We start from the raw sequence: 22,561 nt of genomic DNA on the forward strand, positions 1-22,561 counted from the left end.
CTGAATATCCTAGACTTGCTGCTTGGGAGGAAAAACCCGCTACTACACTGTGTCCAGGACAGCTCAGATGAAAGGAGCATCTGAGAAGGAGTCAGGTGTGACTTTGGCACGTTTAAAGAGAACCCCAGCAAATGCAGGAGGTCTGCCGTAGTCTGGAGTTAGAAGACGACAGTCTAGGGCGAGGACACCTTCAACAGCCAGTTGTCCAGGTAGGTGGGGGGGAAGACTGATAACCCTAACCTGCGCAGATGAGCTGCAACCATCGCCATCATCTTGGTGAACACCTGAGGGTTGCTGGTAAGGCCTAAGGGTACCACAGTGAACTGAAGGTGCTCATGGCCTACCTTGAACTGCAGGTAACGCCTCTGGACCGGCAGGATGGGGATGTGAAAATACACATCTTGCAAGTCCCACACTACCAGCCAGTTTCCTTGGTCTAGGACAAACAAAACCTGAGCCAACGTCAGCATCTTGAATTTCTCCTTTTTGAGGAAGAGATTGAAGGTACGGAATTCCAGAAGAGGAAGTAGATCTCTGCTCTTTTTTGGTATCAGAAAGTAGCTGGAGTAACAACCACTGCCCTCTCTTGGAAGAGACAAGTCCCATCATAGAGCATGTCCATGAGGTTGGCCTTGGCATCACCCGAGAAGCCAGATGTTCTCAGCCAGGCGGGACCACTGTAGACGAAACCCCTCTATCCAGCGAGTCAGATGTCTCTAAGCCACATCTAAAGGTGAACTTTGCTGCATCCCTCCCATCTTTCAGTGCCTGGGAGAGCACGGCCCGGGCCTCTTCGGAGAACTGTGGCAGCACTAGTGCAACCATTTCCCAGAAGGTGTGTGAGAAATGGCCCAATAAGCATACAGTGTTCACCAACCGCAAAGCATGGCTGGTGGAAGAAAACATTCTTCCCAAGTGCATCCAGCCTCTTGGATTCCCTGTATGGGGGAGCGGAAGGGAAAGCGCCATGTAATATGGGTAGCCTGAACTACCAAGCTCTCAGGAGTTGGGTGTTTGCGGAGCCGGGCGATGGCGGCGTGCTACTGCCATGTTCACAAGAGCTCCTTTGCTAGATTTGGACCACGTGCCTAGAAGGACATCTGTCAGTGATTCATCAAAGGGCAAAAGGGGTTCGGATGCGGAAGCGCCAGGTTGAAGCACTTCGATCATGAGATTAGTCTTGGCCTGCACTGAGGGCAACTCCAGGTCAAGGATCTCCGCTGCCCTCCTCACCACAATGGCATAAGATGCTCCTCCTCCATAGCCACATAAGGCGGAGAGAGCATACCAGTATCTAGTGATGAGTTAAGTCTACTGGCCTCTCAAGCTCCTCATATTAGTACAATTCCTCACAAGGAGCGTCCAACTGGTGTTCCAAAGGGCCCAGAGACTCCTCCCATTCTTCTCCCATGCCTGAAACCTCTTCAAAATGAACTGGGCAACGATGTAGAATCTCTGGGCTCCGTCGGCGCAGTCAACTGACGTAGATCTGACTCCGAGTCGTCGAGTATCAGTATAGAGCTGGTGGCACCAGGAGCATAGACTACGAGGCGGGGAAAGGTCGTGTTGGCACGACCTCCGCCGACCTGGATCCACCAGCGCGTAGCCTGGTGGGGCCTCCTGCGACCCCACGGGGCCCGAATGCGCACCGGAGGTGTCGGCCCCCTCAAATACATGGCGCATGGCCTCGCAAAACTCTTTAATCTGAGCGCGGGTTGCTCCGGCTCCCAGAAATGGGGGGAGGCGTTGTCTCGGACCAGGCAACGATTCCGTGGAACCATGACTGGAACGTCGATGCTCCCCACCCGTCTTGTCGACACAACAGACAAGGCGAGGTCGAAGTCCGTTTGGACTTTTTCACTTTCTTATGCCTCTTCTCCGGGCATCCCAAGTGCGAAGAAGAGAACTTGGAGCTCCTGGAGTGGTCCCGCGACCTTCTCTTCCTTGATCGGGACGGGGTCGACTGCCGAACCACAATCAGCTTAATGGGCCGCTCTTGCAAGGTCTTCAGGGCCATGGCCCGTCAGTCCGAGCTTGACTTTGAGTCGTGGTTGCGATCAGGACACCACAACCAAACAAGATGGGGGTTCGTTACCGACATGGTGCAGTGACAGGCACCACACGGCTTGAAACCTACCCATCTAGAGGTCATCCCTCGACAAACAAGAAAATAATCACTCAACAAAATGTTGGAACAAGCCTGTCAAAAAGAGACAGAGGGGTAGCTCTTTACCGGATCAGGGCTAACTGGCGCGGAAAGAAAAGAACTGATGCCACACGCCTGGGTGGCGCTCTATAGGTGCCTGCGACGTCACAACCGGTGCCAGCAACGTCACGTGGAGCCGGATGGAGCCACCCGACGGCACGTAGGAGTACTGCTCAAGTTTCCAGATCTAGTCAGATGCCTAGGAAATCCAAAGGGAAGGAATCTGCAGCTAGAAGTCTCTATCAGATCAATCCAATACTTGCAATGGGTCTTTCTGAATCTCGTCTATAAATACACATGTTAATTTAAGGTCATTTGAAGTTCTAGGTTCTCTAAGGCTATACAATTAAAACGCACACCTAGAGGTAAATAAACAAAACAAAGTTAAATAGTTTTTTTACCACGCATTATCCTATCTAAATAAAACAAAGCCGAGTTGCGGACATCAATTTATTTGTAACAACAAATTAGAGCACGTGAACGTAAATGCAGGATATGGTGGAAGAGGCAAGTCTTTATTCGCTCGAGGTTTGGCGAAATGTTTAGTGCCTTTTCGTACCCGGTGACAGAACCCAAATCATACACCACACCCAACCATGTATATTGCGATTGGAAAACATTTTAGAAAAAAAGTTTCAACAAAAAACACACACACAAACCATGGTTTTATGAGATGCCAATACCTTATCTATCTATCCTCCAAGAAAGAAACATGTCTGGGGTTCCTTGTCTTTTAGATCACAGCGCATTTAGCCCACCAGTCCCTTCTAGTGTAGGCCCAAGGCGGGTTTTAAAAAGCAAACAGGAACGTGATATAGATATTTATATATTCACTGAAAAAAACAAAGGTTAAAGTTATGTTACAGTATAACGTTTTATACAACCACCTGCTGCGCACGACAAGAGGCTGTGAGCAGCGTTGGATTGGCCAGGGCCAGGCCCTGTGGCCAACACCTGCGTCTTTTACGGATCCATGGAGCCCATCCCCGTGGACTTTACTTTTTCAAGGGGAGGTGGGCATGAATGCGTTCCACCTCCCCAACACTCTTGGGGGCTTTTTATGTTTTTTTTTTTTTACATATTAAAGGGGAGGTGGGCATGCAGCCACTCCTCCCCAGTTCTTTACCTATATTTAAAGGACAGGGGGCACCCCTACTCCAGCCACTGTGGGCCCCAGGGACCCATTTTCCCAGGGACTTCCTTTTAAAAAAATGTTATTTAGGGGAGGCACCCACCAAACGTATGTTGAAGGTGGCGAGGGAACTCCCCCCACCCCACATGAACTACGGGTCAGGGTATCCCTACCCTGCCCCCTTTTTTTTTTTTAATTAAACTCGGAACACCGGACTAAGTACCAGAATCCTGTAATAGCTGTCTGCAAAATTTTCTTCATGTTGCAGACAGCCAATCAGAGTGCTCGCTCCCCTGGGAGCATGTCTCATGTCAGAGCGAATTGAGTCAAGGGAAAAATAAGCTCCCTGGGCCAATCAAAACGCTCTATTTTTTTATTGGGTTTAAGTGGCTTTCGTAAGAGTCCCTCAAACCCAACTGCCCAGATGTACATATATTTTTTAATCCTAATTTCTTACAAGGTATTTAATGGATTTAAATAAAAAAAACAAAAGCAAGCTTTCTGGACCAAGATGTAGCTTCCCTCTAAATTTGGTTTTATTTCATTCAGCCATTTTTTAGGTATCACATTTACGGGAAATGCATGGGGATTTTGTGTTTTGGGTCGCCCCTTTTTCTGAACCCCCGCTTGAGTGATCAACCTGAAATTTTCTATGCAAAAACTAGGCAAAAAAAGAGAATTTTTTGGGAAAGTTTCACAACAATTCATCAGACGGCACCAAAGCTATTAGCAAAACAAAAAAGGCATTACCTATAGAAACGTTGTCCTAACTATAACCACTCAGGCCAAAGTTATTAGCAAACCAAAAAAAGCATTTCCTATGGAAACTCTGACCTAACTATAACAACCCAGTGGCAAACGCCCATAGTTAAAATAAATATATTATATATATTATAGTTAGGACCTAGTTGGAGCTAGGAAGTTGGTAATAACTTTGGGTTCAGTAATAACTTTTGGGCCATTTGACAAATGGTCACTGAACTTTCCAAAAAATTAAAAAGTTCATCCAACTCAGCTACTTCTTTGAAAGTTTCAGGGTGATCCGTCAAGCGGAGCAGAGAGGGGGGTCCATTAATGCAATTTCTGCATGCAATTTGCATTGGGATATGTGATCAGCGCAACAGCCCAACTCTCCGACATGGAGAGACAGCTGTCGGATGCCATTTCCAGGGTTGAGAAAGTAGAGAGGAGAGATATGAAGGAATATTTTCAAACTATCTATAATCCATAAGAAAGGGTTGAAAGAAAGGAACATTTGTGAGGCCTCAGCTAGAGGTGACTGCGAGACCCAGTGGAGAGTGATGGTAGCCCTCAACAAAATAATGTACTAACTGGAAGAAGTGGAAAAAACAATGCTGGGCGTTTTAAATCCTCCCAGGAACAGGTGGGGAATAGAATGCCCAATGTAGTCAGTGAAGGAACTTGGATCTGGGCTCCGGCAGACAGAGGCTTGAGGGAGGTAAACTGAAGAAGAGTTAGAGGGACAGGATGATTTTAAGGTCAGGATATCTGGTGCATTGCTGAGGCTAGATACCTGGAAAATGTGTGTCATTGATCGCAAATAAGGATTTTGGGATATCCTGTGATGTCAATTGATACATTTGTCAGTGAGATGATAGAGCAATTTCAAACAAGTACAATCTTCTCCCTACTAAACACATTGGCAGCGTCCTGATTATGAAGGCCTAAAGGCCTAAAGGCTTTCCCTAAAAAAAAATTTGGCTCACACTAAAAACTTTTTTGGCTCACATGAACAAGCAAATATAGTAATGCTTTGAGATCCAGGATTCTGTGATCAGATTTTGCAAGTGGCAGCATGTTTGGTGAATGGTGATTGCATTCTTCTTTCACCTAACCTGAGCTTAGCAACACAAGCAAGGCAAAATGAACTTCTGGTGGTGCAGAGAGTGTTGACGAAGTTGGGGATTGTGGCTTCCATCTGGTACTATGCATGACTGAAAATGTTGAAGGGGAAGTGATATATTTTCACAGAGGACGTGGCAGCTCAGATCTACCTTGATTCACAGTAGACCTTGGTGACAGCTAAGGGAAAGAACAATTCCTAACCACTTAGTTGGTGATGCTGACTTGTTCCGCAGCTTGAAGGCTCCGATGGCCAATATAGCCAACTGGGTACAGGGAACTAACTACAATGAGATGTTAGTGAGTCCATTGGGGCAGTTTGTTGCTCCGTTATCTTGTGCACTGCATCCCCCAGTCTCCTCTCTCCTTGTTCTCTTCCTACTGTCTTACCCTTTCGGATTTTCTGACTTTCAAAACTTTATTCTCGTGGTGATACAAAAGACGCAATGTACTTCCTTCTTAAACCCGGTTTATTTCTATCTTTCTTTGTTTTGCTTTTGCCGATGGGCTCAATATGAAATATCGACCCTAAATTAGCTTCCGATAACCTCAAATCTGATTTAGGAGAAACGTCAATGTAGAACAAAGAAAGAATACGATAAAATAAAAATATTACCTTTTCTCTTGAGTTTCATGCGATAGGTTCTCTCAGGTTAAATGAGAAGAAATTCAATACACTTTTCCTAGGTTTACCCTAATTTAACCTGTGGCATGCTGTTCTTGGTTGAGCTTAGTATCTTTAGTCTCAACTACTATCCACAGTACTTAAGTAGTAGCACAGGTTTGAATACTCAAATGAACTCCACTTTCCGATTTCCACCAGTTTCCAGTTTTTTATGAATTCCAATAATTCTCATTTTGTTAGTCCAGGAGTGATTTTACATGTTTATCATTGTTTGATTGTTTTTATCAAAATGTAACAAATACCAAATTGTTCATCAGTGTTTTGGGATTTTGTTTTTTTAAACTTATACTCCCTTTTGTGGTTACCACTCTACTATCAGCAATATGTTCTTTTACTTGAGTACCACAATCTTATATTTTGACAACATACTGATGTCAATCTCCTTACAGAGTCTTTATTTTTACTGAAAACATCTCAGGTTGTGTCTCTAGGATGGAGTCAGCTAACTACAAAAGTAGGTTTTTATAATTTTACAGTACAACCCAAAATTTAAATTAAGGGGCAACCAAAAGCAAATGGGATTTCTAACAGCATTAATAAAAACAAGTGCAAGAGAATGGAACACAAGGAAAGGTGTAAAAGCAGCGCGCTCACATGCTGGTGTCAGCGTGGGATAAAAAAAACACAAACCCCCTAACATTTGTAACACAAGAAGAAGAGCTGCAGTCCCGGAGGCTCCATTAAGTAGATTCTTTTTATTGATCAAACAACACTGCGCAGAACACTGACAGGCAGAGAGCAATATTTTAAATAAATGCACCTAATACAAAAGTCAGCAAACTGGGCATCACCGAATGAGGTGAGCAAACAAATGGGTAAGTTGTAGAAAAGAACATCTACATGTGCAAAATGTGCAAAATAAGGGGATAAAACAAACAATGGTGCCTGGAGGATCCCTGCTGGGAGTTGAGGGATGTGTTGAGAGCCCATACAAGCGCACTAAATTTGATTAAAAAACTCCAACTTTCAATGCACCACTCATTAGACAGTGACACATGCTTGCACTATATATATGAATCTCAATGCAATACTGCAGGCTGCATATTGTACGAAGCTGCAATGTTATCTTTTCAGCTCTTTTGTTTACTCTACCCAATTTAATTGATATCGGAGCTACTCCACAATGTTCATCATATTAAGATATCAGAATATGTAATATCCATAAAACTGGAAGCCATTTAATAGATCTCCAATTCAGCGAATATGCGAAGTATAGATTTTAAAAAGTCCTATGAAATGGCACTATCTATACAAACATATTTGATACTATTCATTCCAAGAATTCTAAATAAAAACAATGAGAAAATACACTTTAAAAAACATTTTAGTGGACACAAATTCTCAATTTGTGGATTTTTAAAATGAAGACAACATGAACTTAATATTTGAACTGGTGTAATTACCATGTGCCCTGAGCAATGCCTCTGCAGTGAACAGTGGCGCTTGAAGCATGTCTGCCGTCTCCACTATAAGCATATCCTTCAGCCTGCGTAAATCTTGAGGTCTTAATCCCTCATACGGCTTTAGGAAGAAAAAAAACATACAAACGTCAATTGCTTTCTTCTATAAAAGGCATCTGAATCAAAAAACATACCAAGTAAACAAATCTCTACAAACAATGCTACATCCGTTATTGAACATAACGGATCTCTCTGTACATACATAAACAGAGAGAGAAAAATTCCCTGTCACACATCTATCCAAAAATGTGAGAAAAATTAATTTATGAAGAATGATTCACTAAAGTTTACTTTGAGCAGCTGGAGTAAGCAATCTAAAGTTAATATATGAATTTGTGGCAGGACGTGATATGGGATACGGAAGTGGAAGAAATACCATGATCTCCTGACCTCATGTGACAACATTTCATGTAAGAAAAAGTTGAAATTAAGAATATTTTTTTTTAAATTATGCACAAAATCCCCAAATTTTCGCAAGTAATACACACATTATTCCAAGAACATCTGTCTATTTTTAACAGAACAGGCCACTGCAAACTCCAATTCTTCTTCACTACTACAGAGATCTTATATGAGCCTTCTATTCTCAGTTTTTCGAGTGCTGGGCGGGATCGTACACGAAAACAGTTTTTAAACCTTCAAGTGCCAACTAGGACTAAGATAAAATACTCACAGCCCTCCATCTGGTAGACATAACAGAACTGAAAACTCTAAAATAAATATTCATATCACTTTGCTTCAAATCTAGAACGCTACCTTTATACATGTTAAGGTGAGCCTTTCCATGGTAAATAACTTCTAAATGTGCCAGTGTGCTAAATACAATCAGAGAAGGGTGCTTCCAGTTGGTAGCTATCGAGAGATAAACAGTGACCATGATTTGCCAAAGCAACACTATATCCTCTTTCCTCAGTGTGCACATAATTCAATTTAGCTAGGGTGTAAGACCAATTATATAAGCCTATATAGCAAATCACATTGCCTTGTCTGAACATCTCCCCCACTTCACTCGTAATTATCTAGCTTCCTTCCCCAAAAAATTTTTGAATGACACATTTAGGTGTGTAACAGATGTCATCAGAACTGCAAATGTGTGAGAGAAATCAAAACCCTTGATCCTAGTCCCAATGCAAAACATCTTTCAAAATGGGTGCACTGTTTCCATCTGGCATCATACCAACCGGTGTCTCTCCTGCATATAATTTAGTTTCTCTCGATTACATTAGTTGAATACTCTTGAGCGTGCCCTTTAATATATCAGATAGTATTCTACAGACTCCCTTCCTCCAATTATGGAAGCATCTGAGACTTTTCACTAGAGCAAACTAAATCTACCCAATGCGGCCCATGCTGTATTTTAATGACTACTCAAATAGAACTTACAGTTACCTAAATACACAGGGGCACCCACACACCCACCCAAACTAGTGTGCTATTAGAATTGCCCAGTGTTTTTAAGATTGATCCTCACAAAACCAGATGTCACGGTATAGTTGGTTCCGGCTCTTCAGTAATGAAAAACATATTCAAAAAAACATTTAGCGACATTCTGAGCAACTAGTAGAAAATGCACCAAGAGTGTTGAAGAAGCTTAAATAACTTGGGAAGCCATGTAAAAACATCCCGTCAATAACAATTTATCAATATGCAGCCACACCTTCAAAATAAATAAATAAAATACATGGGCGCTTTCTGTTAAGAAACAACGGCCATGCACAGTAAAGCCTCTACACACAGTTGTAGTAAGAAGCCTTGGTTTTACCATAAGCTTTTGAGTTATAGTCATACATGGGAGTAGACACTGCAAACTATCATGAGAACAATATTTACCTCTCTCTTGTCTAAAGCAGCATACTCTGCTTCTATGTCATCAGCTTCAGGATCCCGCGAAAAGACCATTTGGGATTCCAAGTTCAGTGCCAAATCTTTGTGATGCTGCTTCTCTGCACAGTCACAAGGAGTGTCCTTATTCTCGTTCTCGGCAAATAAGTTTCCACCGTGTTTTATTAACAGCTGAATACAAAAGGAATAAAGTTACGTTTTTTTTATTGGAGCATATACAACAAAGCATAGAAAAAATATAGCATGGTAAAAAGAACAGTTAATTAGCGGGGGAAATTCCACAGCAAAATACATTTTCATTTCAAAGAGGAGCAATCATTTATATATTTAAATATATATATATATTTTTTTTTTATTTCCGTTTTAAACACAGGAATACAGAAAAACCAAATATCATAGCAAATTGTACAAGCGTGGGCCGGACACTGATTTGCTGATGCCATTTCAGACAAATAAACAATGACTCTACAATATTCAGGAAGTCGACAAGGCACAATTCAAGGAGGAATCATAGAAGAAAGAAAGGAAGAGTGAGAAAACGAAAACTCGCAGTGGAGGGCAGAAAAAGAGGGGTAGGGGAGGGAGCCACAAAGATGAAGGTGGTGACAGAAGCTCTCACCCAGATTGCTCCATTTGCCCCAATATGAGGAAGCCACTACTATGCAGCGCGCCAGCAGTCAAGCTCTCTACATCTGAGGAGGAGTATGGCATGGATTCATAATATGAGCTACTCTACACCCGGAGAGCCAGGCACAGCAGCCTCCACTGCGGCCTGATCGCGTAGTCATAAATACGATTCTAAAGGTGACCAAAACTCTATAGGAAAATACGCAGCATCCCTAAGCCAGTCGGCCAGCCTCTGGACCAGGTGTCGGCCCCAGTGATTCACTACTCGTTGTTTACTCAGCAGGAGCAGAAGAGGGGACAATTTAAGCAGCTCCGGGGGGGGATCTTCTTCTTCTTGACATAACCCAGCAGCGCTACCAGGGGAGTACGTTCAAGCCGAAATCCAGCGATCTCATCAATAGCGTCAAAGACAGCATGCTAGAAACGACCCACTCCCAGTCAAGACCAGGCCAGATGGAGGAAGTCTGCGCTTGGCTCCGAGCATCTAACGCAGCGGGGATCTTCTAGGAGGCCCAGTCTATGTAACCGCTCAGGGGTGCGCTAAAGCCTGTGACGATACTGAAAGTGCACCAAGCGTAGCCTATAGTTAGACGATAGTGCCAAAGCTAGAGTGCAGCAAAAACGCCATTAAGCCTCTGTGCTGAGCACTTCCAAGGCATCTGCCCATGCCAGGTGGCAAAGTGAGCTAAAGAATGATGATGGATTCAACCCAGATCTGTGACTGGGGGGTGAGTGTCTGAAAAGTTTCAGCTCTCCGCCCATCATCTCCTTGTGTTTGCTTTGTTTGCCCTAAGTTGGCAAGGTATGGCCAGAGGTGGGTCCCTTGCTCACTTTGCCACTGAATTCAAGCTAGACTGGCTGATATGGGGTGTTACCCAAAACTGGTCCCAGGATGCTTGTTTCTTGTCCAGGGACGACCTGGCTTGGTAGTTCAGACTGGACTGTTCCCATGAGGCACACGGTCAAAATTGATTTGCATATAGCTGTGTCTGAACTGGGGTGGCAATGTGAGCTAAAGAACGATGATGGATTTAACCCAGATCTGTGACTGAGGGTGAGTGTCTGAAAGGTTTCAGCTATCGGTCCACCATCTCCTCGTGTTTGCTTTGGTCTCCTGCATCCGAGCATACAGCCTGGTAATGAGCCTGTGTGGGGAGGGGTTACCAGGAAATCTTCTAACACCTGGAACGGGGGAGGTGGAGGGGAGGCTCATGCAACACACGGAAGGACTCATGCATGGTGCACACTGCTGCGCGCAGGGGAAAGTATGTTAACTTGCCTAGTACAGTGGTATCACGATCATGCAGGGCCTGTTGCGGTGTGATAAAGGAGCCTTACGGATATGTCCCCCATAGTAGTAAGTTGTAATCTTCGCAGTCTGTCACACGTGCCTGCATCCCGTGTGATGGGCAGGACCAGGTGACCAAGCACTGGAACTGAAGGGGCAAATAGATCCCCTAGGCCAGCCTGCTTCCGCATTTTATGCCATGCCCATACCGTGCAGTCAACCGTGTTGAGTGTTGCTCCTGGACGTTCTGTGGTCTGATACAGTGCCAGCAGGAGGGGGCACAGGGCCACGTGATCATCTTCTGGCGGTGTTTGGGCCATAAATTGTGTGGAGTATAACTAGTGAAATGCAAATTTGCCTGCGCACTGTAGTAGTAGAGGTCTATTTCTGGCACACCCAGTCCACCCTGCTCAAAGGGAAGTGCATGAATCTCCCAAGTAATCCATGGCTGACGCCCCACCTAGGCAAGCGCCACCATGTGTGATATGACTTGATGCCGAAAGCACAGGGAAAGTGGCAGCGGGAGACTGATGAACAAATAAAGAAATTTGGGTAGCATAATTATTTTTGCTTGAGTTAATCTACCAGCCAAAGATAGCAGAAGCTTCGTCCAAGTCGCCATCATGTGGCCTTAATTAAATTTCCAAAGGTTGTCTAAAACGCACTCAGCCAGATCCCTAGATATTTTATAGGGCCACTAGCCCATCATAAAGGAAACTCAGCCGAATTCTTTGGTCACTGAAGTAAGTGGAAAGATCACAGATTTCGCCCAAATGATGTCAACCTCAGAAAGCCCACCAAATCTAGTGAATTCACTGATCAGGGTTCCAAATAGGCAGTGAGGTATTTTATGTACAATGTGCCATCATCAGCATACATAGATACCAGCACCACATGGGGTGTGAAGGCCAGGCAACGATGTGCAAATTGCTGTCAGAGCGTAGCTGTCAAGGGCTCATCGCAATGACAAACATGATAGACGACAGGGGGCAGCCCTGCTGGGTACCGCAAGAGACTGTGAAAGGGTGCGAGATCACCCCATTGACTCTGAGGCGCGCCATAGGATTTTCATACAGGAGGCCAATTAATCTAATGAAGTTGAGGCTAAGACCCAGCCGGGTCAACAGGGCGAAGAGGTCTGGCCATTTCAGGAAATTGAATGCCTTAGTGGCATCCCAAAAAATGGCAGCAGCACTGAGGGAGGGTTCTGTAGTCTGTGAGAGTGCAAAGAAGATGCGAAGATTGTGGGACATGGCCCGACCCGGCATAAAGTCGGACTGGTCAGGTTGCGCAATGAGAGGGAGCAAAGGGAGCAGTCGAGAAACAATCAATTTAGCTAGGATTTTATTATCCACATTAATCATGGATAATAGGCTGACGGACTTGCTTCACTGCAGGTGTTTGTCTGGCTTTAGAACAGTTACTATTGTTGCCTCTCGCAGGGACGGGGACAAAACTCCTTTTTCCAGAGATGTCCCATACATTCTAATGTGGTACAACGCCAACAGAGGAGCATATTTGTAAAATGCAGCCATAGGTCCGTCTAGACCAGGGGCTCTATTACCGGGCATGGCCCTGATTGACCTGCACAACTTCTTCCTCTGTGAACGGCTCGTCTAGGTACCTGCGGTGGCCTTTCTTCAGCCAGAGCAATTGCACTGAGTCAAGAAAGAAGTCAAGATCCGGTGGCGTATTGGGTTGAGCTGTGGTGTACAGCGAAGAATAGAAATTGGCCATCTTGCTCTGCACCTCAGGTAGCCTGATCACAAGATCGTCTTCATCAGTCTGCAATTCAGCAATATAGTCACTGGCCCTGGGTCTGCACAGCATGGCAGCTAGCATCCTGCCTGTCCTGTCTTCTTCCCCATATAGTTTAGCGCGCGTTTCTTTGCCTAGATAAAGTATTTCCCGCTGCGCTGTTACGTGTTGGCCAACGTAATCGTGCTGCAGTCTGCATAAAATTGGGTGTTGCAGCGCACAGATTTCGGTTTCAGGGAGCGTTAGGTCACAGCATATCGCTTGCAGTGCACATGTCAGCTTTGTTATACATTTCCCTTATATCAGTCTTGAATGCTTCTGATACAGTTGAACAGGAATCCACCGTGCCAACAATATTAGCAAAATATTCCACAATGGACCACCGGATACCCTCCCTGAACACCTGATCCTGCAGAACGCCGGCCGGCAAGCACCACCTGTAGGCACAGGACTAAAACGCGGGTGGGGAAAATCTACAAAGCTTGGGGGCATGATCCAATAGGATACGCAGCAGGTGGGTGACTTCGCAGATCCAGGCGTCCACATCGCTCGTAGCTAGCCAATAGTCAATGCACAACCAAGTCGCATAAGCGGAGGTCACGTAAATTCCTTCTTCACTAGCACCATACCTGACCCTTCAGAGATCGATAAGGTCATTATCAGCCATGACAGCCTGTAGCTGAGAAGCCACGTACGGTGGAGGGCACCGAGAGTCCCCAGATCTATCTGCTAGTGGGTCTTACACAATATTAAACTCCCCCCCGCCCCTATGATCATGCAAGGGCCCACTGTGCCCGCAAGCCGCAATACCTCGACGAAAAAGGTGAGGGTCATCCACAATGGACCGTAAATAGATATAAGCTTAAGTGGGTGTCCCTGTATGGAGCCGGAAAGCATGACATATTGCCCCTGCTTATCGTAGAGGGCCTGGTGCGTGTGCCGGAGCAGACCCTTCCTGATGACAATGGCAACTCCCAGTGCATAGTTCGAGTAGCACGCAATGTGTCGCTCCGCTGTCCATCCCTTGCAAAATCGTGGTAAAGTGAGTTCCTTCAGGTGCAGCTCTTGCAAGAAGCAAATTTGAGCAGTGTGCCGCTGCAAGAACCCCATCACAAGCTGTGTCTTGCGCGCATCATTCAAGCAGCGGATGTTCCATGTTATTCAGTTTAGCGATGCCATACTAGAGCTGGTGAAGCGTGCAGGGGCAGCAGCCCCGTTATCAGATGAACGTTCATAGCTTTGAATCGCGTGGCAGAGGGAGCGCAAAAGAAGGTAAGGGGGAGGGGCACACAGAACTGTTGCAATTAACACCCCCAAAGGTGAACTAGAGTCCCGGCACACTAGGGTAAGGCTGGGTGGCCGGAGGAGACAGTAGTGCAGCAGATCATACCCGCAATGTAGAGTTAAAATCAGAGTGATAACTCCATTTGGTCTAAGTCCGAAAACATGGGCAGCAAGGCGTACGCGTGGGGCAACATAGCCAGTCCAGTCCAGCCCAGCACCCTGGCAACGAGCAGCCACTCGCCCGAGAGCACCATGCAGTCGCGCCCGTAGTTAGTCATGGTCACTGATGTGTTGGCATTGTTGCAGTTTATCATGCAGTCTATCCACAGCCAGTGGAAGGCCGTTAACAAACTTGGTGGCTACTTTGTGATCGGTGAAGTAATGTGGTGTTCCCTGCATGGAGTATGTGCAGCTTGGCGGAATACATAAGAGAGTATTCGGTGTTGGTCTTGAGAAGGGAGATCTTAACAGGCTGCAAATCCCTTTCGGTCACTTGGACCGCTATCGTGAAGTCTGGGTAAAAGGACACATTGTAATCCTGGTAGTTGAGTGTCTGTTTCTGGCCAGGCACAGAACAGAATCTTTGCTGCTGTAGTTTAACAGGCGAGCTATTATAGGGTCGGCCGGTGTTACAGGTGGGGGTCTTTGACCACTTTCTACTATGCATACTGCAGAAAGCACCTCCCCAAAGAGGGAGTGCAGCATTGACTCCACAAAGTCCTCCATACGGCTCACTGAAGTCGACTCTGGGACCCCAATTATTCGAAAATTGTTTCTAGGGGACCACGTCTTCATTTTTGTTTCGAATAACTTCCAACGACTTTTCCATTTGTAGCAGTCTTTTACTAGCGGCCTATCCGTCGCCCTCCACTGCGGATGTGTGCTGCTCGAGTTGGCTGATTCGTTCGTCATGGCTAGCCACTTTCTTCTTGAGGCGATCAACCCTGTCTGCAAGCAAGTCAATTTTCATATCGATGGTGGAGAGGCTGTGTTTTAAGCTTGGATGTCAGGCACCTGAGACGAGCTTTCGGCGTCCCCCAGAGATGGGGGTTGACCCTTTAGGGGTGCGCCTGCAGTGCGTGTCTGCCTCCACTATTCGACGGACAGCTTGATCGGTTTGACATCAGCCTTCCCAACCCAGTGGCCCCTGAAGAAACCCAGTGGAAGTGGAACGTTGGAGAGTCACCCCACCCGTGGATACCCCAGGAACCAGGATACCTACACCAGGGAAGCAAAGTGCATAGGTGCGAAGTGACGTCAGAAACCGCTGTAGATCACAATAGAGGACTTCAGTGAAGATGCCGCTGGCGAAGAAGGTGAAAGAGTCTGGTGGAATCCAAGGATGGATTCTTGAAGAGAAGTACCTGCAAGCAGAGGGGACAAAGTCTATGCCACTCAGGAGTGACAAAGAGGAACGGAAGACCAATGACCACCGATGACGGAAGCTGCAGGAGAGTTGATGGTGACCTTATCGCTGCAGCTGTGAGGACCAGGCGACGCTGTGGAAGGAAAGAACCCGTTCCGAAGCTGTCCCACGTCAGGAGTCGAGAACCAGGGGGTCGGTGTCCGGCGGGAGCACCAACAAGCCTTGGCAGCTGCAAAATATGTGGAAAACAAGGAAGGTGCAGTGTTGGAACCAGCAAGGTCCAAGGGACTCACCAACCGTGGAGAGTCAGAGAAGGCCCCAAGCAAGCAGGGGAGCCCACTGAAGCCAAAGAAGACCCTCAAGAGGACTCACAGGCCAAAGGCACAGGAGTCGCAAGAGAACCTCGAGCAGCTCACCAAGGATGCGGACCCACAGTGCAGAGGATGCACTGAGGAAGAATATCTTGGCATGAAGAGATGCTGGAGGTTGGAGCCCGAAGATCTCTGGAGGACACAGTCAACAAGCCTTGGCAACGGCAAGCAGACACAGTGAAAAGGGGTTCAGTTACAGCAGTTTCGACGAGGGATACTGGCCTAAAACTTGGTGAGAAGACAGTGCAGGCCTCGAGGGGGCTGCAGAACCACCACCTGTGTAACTGAGCCTTTCGAAGTCCGTGGGACCTCAGGAACAGCAGACCGGTCAGCTTTGTTGCAGTGGCTGCAGATGCAAAGGATTGACTCCATGACTCCAAGGAATATTACTTCTGGTGTCTTTGATGCCCGCAGGCCTGGAGAAGAACCTGAATGAAGCACAGGCAAAGACGATGCAGAAGACTGGCAGGATGATGAGACCAAGAGCAGCGGGAGCGTTCCTTGTTGCAGTCTCCGTTCCAGACGGGGAAGATACTCCGTTCCAGAGGGGTAAGATACTCCCATGTCCTTTGTTCAGCTTCGCACCAAGCAGGAGCCATCGGCTCCCAGAACTGATTTCAACTGGAGTACGCAAGGAGGGCACCAAATGTGCCCTTCATTGCAGTCTGGTGGCACTGGCAAACACCCCACCACAGCCCGATACACTAAGTCCTGTCTGGGAGATGGTCACACCTCCCTGTGACAGGTAACCTATTGTTCTACCTTCCCCTGCTGAGCTGAGCTCAGCGGCAGGAGAAGGGCAGAATCGGGTCTGTGCTCGGCAGCTATACTAGCTTGATATTAGACCCTGAAATGCTGGTACCGGGAGTACAGGGGGGCTCCCCAGGGGAGCCTCCCAGTACATAGGATCCTACATCCAACACTGGAATCGGTGTTGGGGTAGGGTACCAAACATGACTGGTTTCGGTGCAGCCAATATATAGTTCGACATCTCATATTTGGCTTGCTGTTCACTATATGAATAAAATGGCTGACTGCACTTACAAATACTGGAGTATTGAAATCTGGGTTTGTAGGGGGTGTCCTGCTCATGAAGGGAACCCTCACACTTATAACGTAGCACCCTGCCTTCAGGACTGAAAGGCCTATCCTAGGGGTGGCGTATAGGTTTCAAGTGCAGTGACCTCAGATTTAAGAAAGCGTATATCTGTTGTGAGTGGTGCTGCCACCAGCTCACACAGGCTGCAATGGCAGGCCTGTAGTCACAGTTTGAGTGGTCTCTCAGGGGTGGCATAATACATGCTGCAGCCCATGGGAGAACCCTGGAGTACCTTTGCTCTGGTTACCTTAGTGCCATATACAAGGGACTTAGAAGGGTACACTAGTAGCCAATTTGAACAGTACCATAGTCCAATTTAGGGAGAGAGCACAATGACTGGGGTCATGATTAGCAGGATCCCAGTCAGAAAACAGCAAAAAGAGGGGGTAACCATGAAAGCAGATCCTACTTTCCTACAAATATTAGGAGTCCAGAATTGCAATTTCTAAAACTCTCCTTAAATTCCCAGGTCTATTTCGGCCCTCTCATAACGGGTGTGCAATCCAATGAGCTGGTGATATGCCAGTGAGTGGCAGACCGGGAGTTGACGCCCTTATCCGATAGGGGTGCGTCCCCCATGCTCTGGGTGTTTGCACGCTTATGGCTATGTGTGAGCCACTAGGGAGTTTGATGGTAACTGGCCCCTGATGTACGCCGGGTCCGAAAGGGAAGCCTTGTACTTTTGGTCTACCCTGGGTGTAATAACCTGGGCTTTGACTGGCTCCTTGAATATATCGGGAGTGAGTTTAAGCTTGCCCTTGAGCATTGAGTGATACTGTATGGAGCAGGATAGCATCTACACATGATAAAAGTCATCATACTCTGGGACCTTGAGCATTTACACTTTGCGGTTGGCGACCGCTCTGTGGAGCACCTTGTGGTAGGAGGTGGTATTATCAGGTGGTGATGGGCAGGAAGAGTAAAGGTAAGAATTAGTGCCTCCTGGGCCATCTTGTAGTCGGGGTTTAAAGCGCTGTTCGTAAGGGTTGTGAGCCTGGACTATTTTCCACAAATCCAGAATGTGGTGGTCACTGTGGCGAGAGAGGCAATGGTGGGAAAGTAATGGTGTCAGGTCTGATAAAAGAGGAGGAGGCATCTGTGGTGGAGGTTGCCCTCTAGGCACATGGTGGGTAAAGAGATTGAAGTCTTTGAAAAAGTAATTGAAAAAGGACTAGATCTCCTCCAAAAGTAATGTTGGAGAGAAAACAATCTATCATACCATCAACGCAGTGTGCTGCACAATCTTGAACACTGCAGTAACATCACTATAACATCGGGAGATAAAGGTGGGAGCATTGTGATCCTGGATACAGCAGACTATAATAGACAAATGCCTCCCATCACAGAAAATCGAATCGGGGCGAGTGGATAGATCTGGTCAAAATAATAGGCAGTACTTTAAGGTTGGCAAAAGAAGACAGTTTAATCTGTCAGGAAGAATTTGAATATCTTCTGAATGAAAACCCCATTATAACAGGGATATATGGTTTATCTAAAGTTCTCAAAAATATTACAGGTCCCCTAATGTGCCCTATAGTTGCCAGTATTAACTCAGTGACTGAACCATTGAGCAAATACGTTGATCACTTTCTGCAACCTTTGGTGATGAAACAAAAGTCATTTATAAAGGATACAACAGATATGATTCAAATGATAGAAAACACCCTTTTAATTCTGATACTCAATGGTGTGTAACACTAGACAATGAGGCCCTTTATACAAACATTCCTCAAGATGACACAATTGAGATAAGGCGTCTCTTAGCGGATGACAATGACGACTTATCTCCACACTCAATATTTTTGGCGGAATGTGTGGAGATTATTCTTAAGAATAATATCTTCTTATTTAATGATGACTTTTACTGTCAGGTTAAGGGGACTAGCATGGGAGCCACGTGTGCCCCTAGTCTAGCATGCCTTTACGTAGCAGCACTTGAGGACAAACATATTTATAATGAATCAGCTCCCTTTTTTGAAAATATTAGTAACTGGTCAAGGTACATTGATGATATATATTTTTTCTGGAATGGAACGGTAGAGTACCTTGACCAGTTGCTTGAATGGTTAAATCTTGGTAATATTAATTTAAAGTTTACTTCTACAGTGAGTAACAAGACATGTAATTTTTTAGATCTAAAAATAAAAATCAATCAGATGCAGTTGATTTATATACCAAACCAAAGGATCGAAATACTGTGCTACACTATGAAAGTAATCACCCTCTAAGTCAACGTGAAAATATACCTTTTGGTCAGTTCCTTAGGGTAAGACGTAACTGCACAAATCTGAAAGACTTTGAAACACATGCTAAAAATATGACTAGTAAATTTCTAAACAGAGTCTATCCCCAAAAACTTGTAAAAGCGTACAAACGAGCAAAATACTATAATACAGATAGTCTTTTTGAATCGAAAAACAAGGAAACAGAAACCAAGCAAAACATTGTTTGTGTAACTAACTTTACAGGTCTCAGTAACAAAATTAAAAATTTGATTTACAGGAATTGGCATTTCCTGAATGAAGACACGAATAATAGATTGGACAAACCTATATCTGCATTTAGAAGGAATAGGATGATTCAAAATTGCCTAGTACATATATAGAGAAGGCAAAAGAAAAAGACAATTGAGTAGAAGAGATAAATCGTGTCTGAAAGGAAATTATCTGTGTGGATCTTGCAACAATTGTCCCAATTTGATAACAAGGGACATTGTCATGTGTGACGGAGTGACACACTACTTAAACAGAATGAGCAATTGCTGCACGAAGAACGTGATTTACCTTATCATTTGTCCCTGTGGCGAGGGATATGTAGGTGAAACTTCTAGGGAGATGCGCATTAAGTTGAATGAGCACAAGTCAGCAATACGTAACAAATGTAAAAATGCTCCTTTGGTAGAACACTGGTTAACTATGAACCACGCTGTGGAAGAACTAGGATGGGTAATTTTTTTTTTTTTTTTTTTAAACTTTGTTTATTGAAAGTTTTATGTCATGACAATACATACATACAAAATCAAAAGGACAACCATAAGCAGGGACAGGTGACAGTGCAAGTCTCATATCGCATTAGCGTCAGATCCATTGTAGTCGCAGGGAACAATTGAGCAATCGTGTACAATAGAATAAGTTTTGATAACCTGTATACAGGGCAGAGGCCTCCAGCAAAAAGGCCAGTACACATTATAAACACCTGGCAGGGGCACGAGGGACCCTTCAAGCAGAGTTAAGCCATGCGCTACACAACTCCCACAGTGTGCTCTCGGTCAAACGGGCTCGTATAACATACATTCACAGACAGTACTCGCGCCCTGGAGCATCTTGACGGAAAGGCCCAGAGGGGCCGCCAGAACTGCAACCCACCTCCCACATGTCCACAGTAGCACACAGCCACCCCTATGTAGGATTTCCATCAGTGAGGGTAGGGTCCGGGCCGGCATCGGTCAGGGAAGGGGCGTCTGTTGTCAGAGCCTCCGGATACTGCAATAAGTAATTTTGTAATGGTCCCCAGATATCGGCGGGGCGGGACCGGTCAGGGAGCAGTTCGGAGTATGTCAGTACTTGCTCCTGGCAGTATACCAGGTCCCTGAGCCATTCCTTAAATTTCGGAGCCCGTCCCCGTCCCCACCGACAAGCTACGCGTCGCTTCGCCAGCAGTAACGCCGTCGTAACGAATTTGCGACTCGCCCGTGGGATAGGCTTGGTGTATCCCAGTAGCGCCTGTATGGGGTCCGGTGCGAAGGGCAGCTCTATCATTTGTGAAATGGCGGAGCACACCTGTGTCCAGTAGTTCTGAATAGTGGGGCATATCCAGGACAGATGTAGGAAGTCTGCCTGGGGGGCATGGCATCTCTCACAGTTGTCCGAGTCCTGGAGCTGAAATCTGTATTTGGTGGCCGGGGTGCAGTAGAGACGGTTCAGGAATTTAAAATGTATGATGCGGTGTCTACTGCTCGCTGAGATCTGTGCCGTCTGAAAACAGCAGTAAGTCCACCTGTCATCCCCGAGGTCCAGCCCCAGCTCTCGCTCCCATTCCCCACGTGCCCGGGATACGTCAGGTGCAGCATCAGAGCGGACTGCATGATATAGTATCGAAACTAAATGAGAGGGCGAAGTGGCCTGAAGGACCCCGTGTAAGGGAGCCATGGTGTCAGGCTCAGACGGGAAATCTGGCAAGATGGTCTTCATGCCGTGCCGCAGTCTAAGGTAGGTGAAAAGCTCCAGGGGGGTTGGCGTGTGCCCATCAAAGAAGCTACCCTGGTCACGAAAGATCCCGTCCGAAAACAGATCTCCCCATCTATGGAAGCCCAGCTTGCGAAGCAAATCTTGAAACAGTTTCTCTTGGAGAAGAGGAAGCTGTGAGTGATAAGAAAGCGGGAGAAGAGGGGAGTACAGGAGCGGACTTCCCACTCGCTTCGACAGTTCCAGCCAAGCCCTCACCGTGCCCTGCAGAGCGTTATAGTTGGCAGTGGAGTACGGGAGCACACTGTGCAGTAGGCCAGACAGGGGCAGGGGCGCCGCTAGCCAGTCCTCCGCTGCGAGCTGGGGCATAAAAGCGATCGGGTGGAACCAGTAGTAAGCATAGTGCGCTTGAGCGCAGAGATAGTACAGTTCCAGGTCCGGTATATCGAATCCTCCGCACGAGTACGGAGAAGTCATCACAGCCCACTTCAAGCGGGGCCTCTTCCCACCCCATACCAAACGTATCAATTCAGATCTCAAACGAGTAAAGAAGTGCCTGCTCGGGGGAAAAGGAATATTCATAAACAAGTATAAGAGCCGGGGAAGCACCACCATCTTAATCAGGGCTGCTCGTCCAGCCATCGACAGGGGGAGCGCAATCCAGCGGTCGACACAAGAGGAGACGTGCAGCAATGTCGTGCCGTAGTTCATCCGCATAAGCTCCTCCCTGTCTCGGGAGATCTTAATGCCTAGGTACTTGACATCGGATTCACTCCATTCTATGGGGTAGTCGAGCGGGAAGGTCTGGGAGCCATCAGTAAGATGGAAAATCTGAGACTTCGACCAATTGATTTGCACTCCCGACATTTCCCCATATCTCAAGAATTCCCGGAGGAGAGGGTTCAAGTTATTTTGTGGGTCCCGCACGTACAGAGTAATATCGTCTGCATACATCGAGAGCAATATCTGTCTCTGCTCACAGAACAGCGCGCGGTCTTGATGGTGCTGTCGGAGTCGCGAGGCTAGAGGCTCGAGCGCCAGTGCGAATAAGAGTGGGGAAAGTGGACACCCCTGTCTGGTCCCTCGTGCAATTCCGAAGGGTGCGGACATCCTGCCATTGACCAGGACCCTGGCGCACGGACCGCCATAGAGAATAGCTATCCAGCCCAGGAACACCAGGGGGAAACCCATGTGAGTCAGTACAGCCACCAGATAATCCCACTCCAAGGAGTCGAACGCTTTCGTAGCATCCAAGAATACCGCCACCATCTGTAGGCTGGGATCCACATTCTGCAAGGTCGCAAACAGTGTACGCAAGTTATGCGACGTCGCCCTTCCGGGTATGAAGCCCGATTGATCCGGGAGCACCAGTCCCTCCATGAGCACAAGCATCGCA

The 22,561-nt window shown here is 46.4% G+C and overlaps 1 protein-coding gene across 3 annotated transcripts in view; it reads right to left on the reverse strand.

Moving 5' to 3' along the window:
* Window positions 1–22,561, reverse strand: part of ANKIB1 (ankyrin repeat and IBR domain containing 1) — a 556,103-nt gene that overhangs the window by 421,852 nt on the left and 111,690 nt on the right. For all 3 annotated transcript variants that reach the window (XM_085631084.1, XM_085631082.1, XM_085631083.1), the window contains exons 4-5: window positions 9,177–9,359; window positions 7,290–7,407 (exon numbers count right to left, since the gene is read on the reverse strand). In XM_085631084.1, coding sequence (XP_085487210.1) covers window positions 7,290–7,407; window positions 9,177–9,359 — 301 coding nt within the window. The remainder of the gene's footprint in view (window positions 1–7,289; window positions 7,408–9,176; window positions 9,360–22,561) is intronic.

Source organism: Triturus cristatus, chromosome 10 (assembly GCF_964204655.1).
Source record: "Triturus cristatus chromosome 10, aTriCri1.1, whole genome shotgun sequence".
Classification (NCBI taxonomy): domain Eukaryota; kingdom Metazoa; phylum Chordata; class Amphibia; order Caudata; family Salamandridae; genus Triturus; species Triturus cristatus.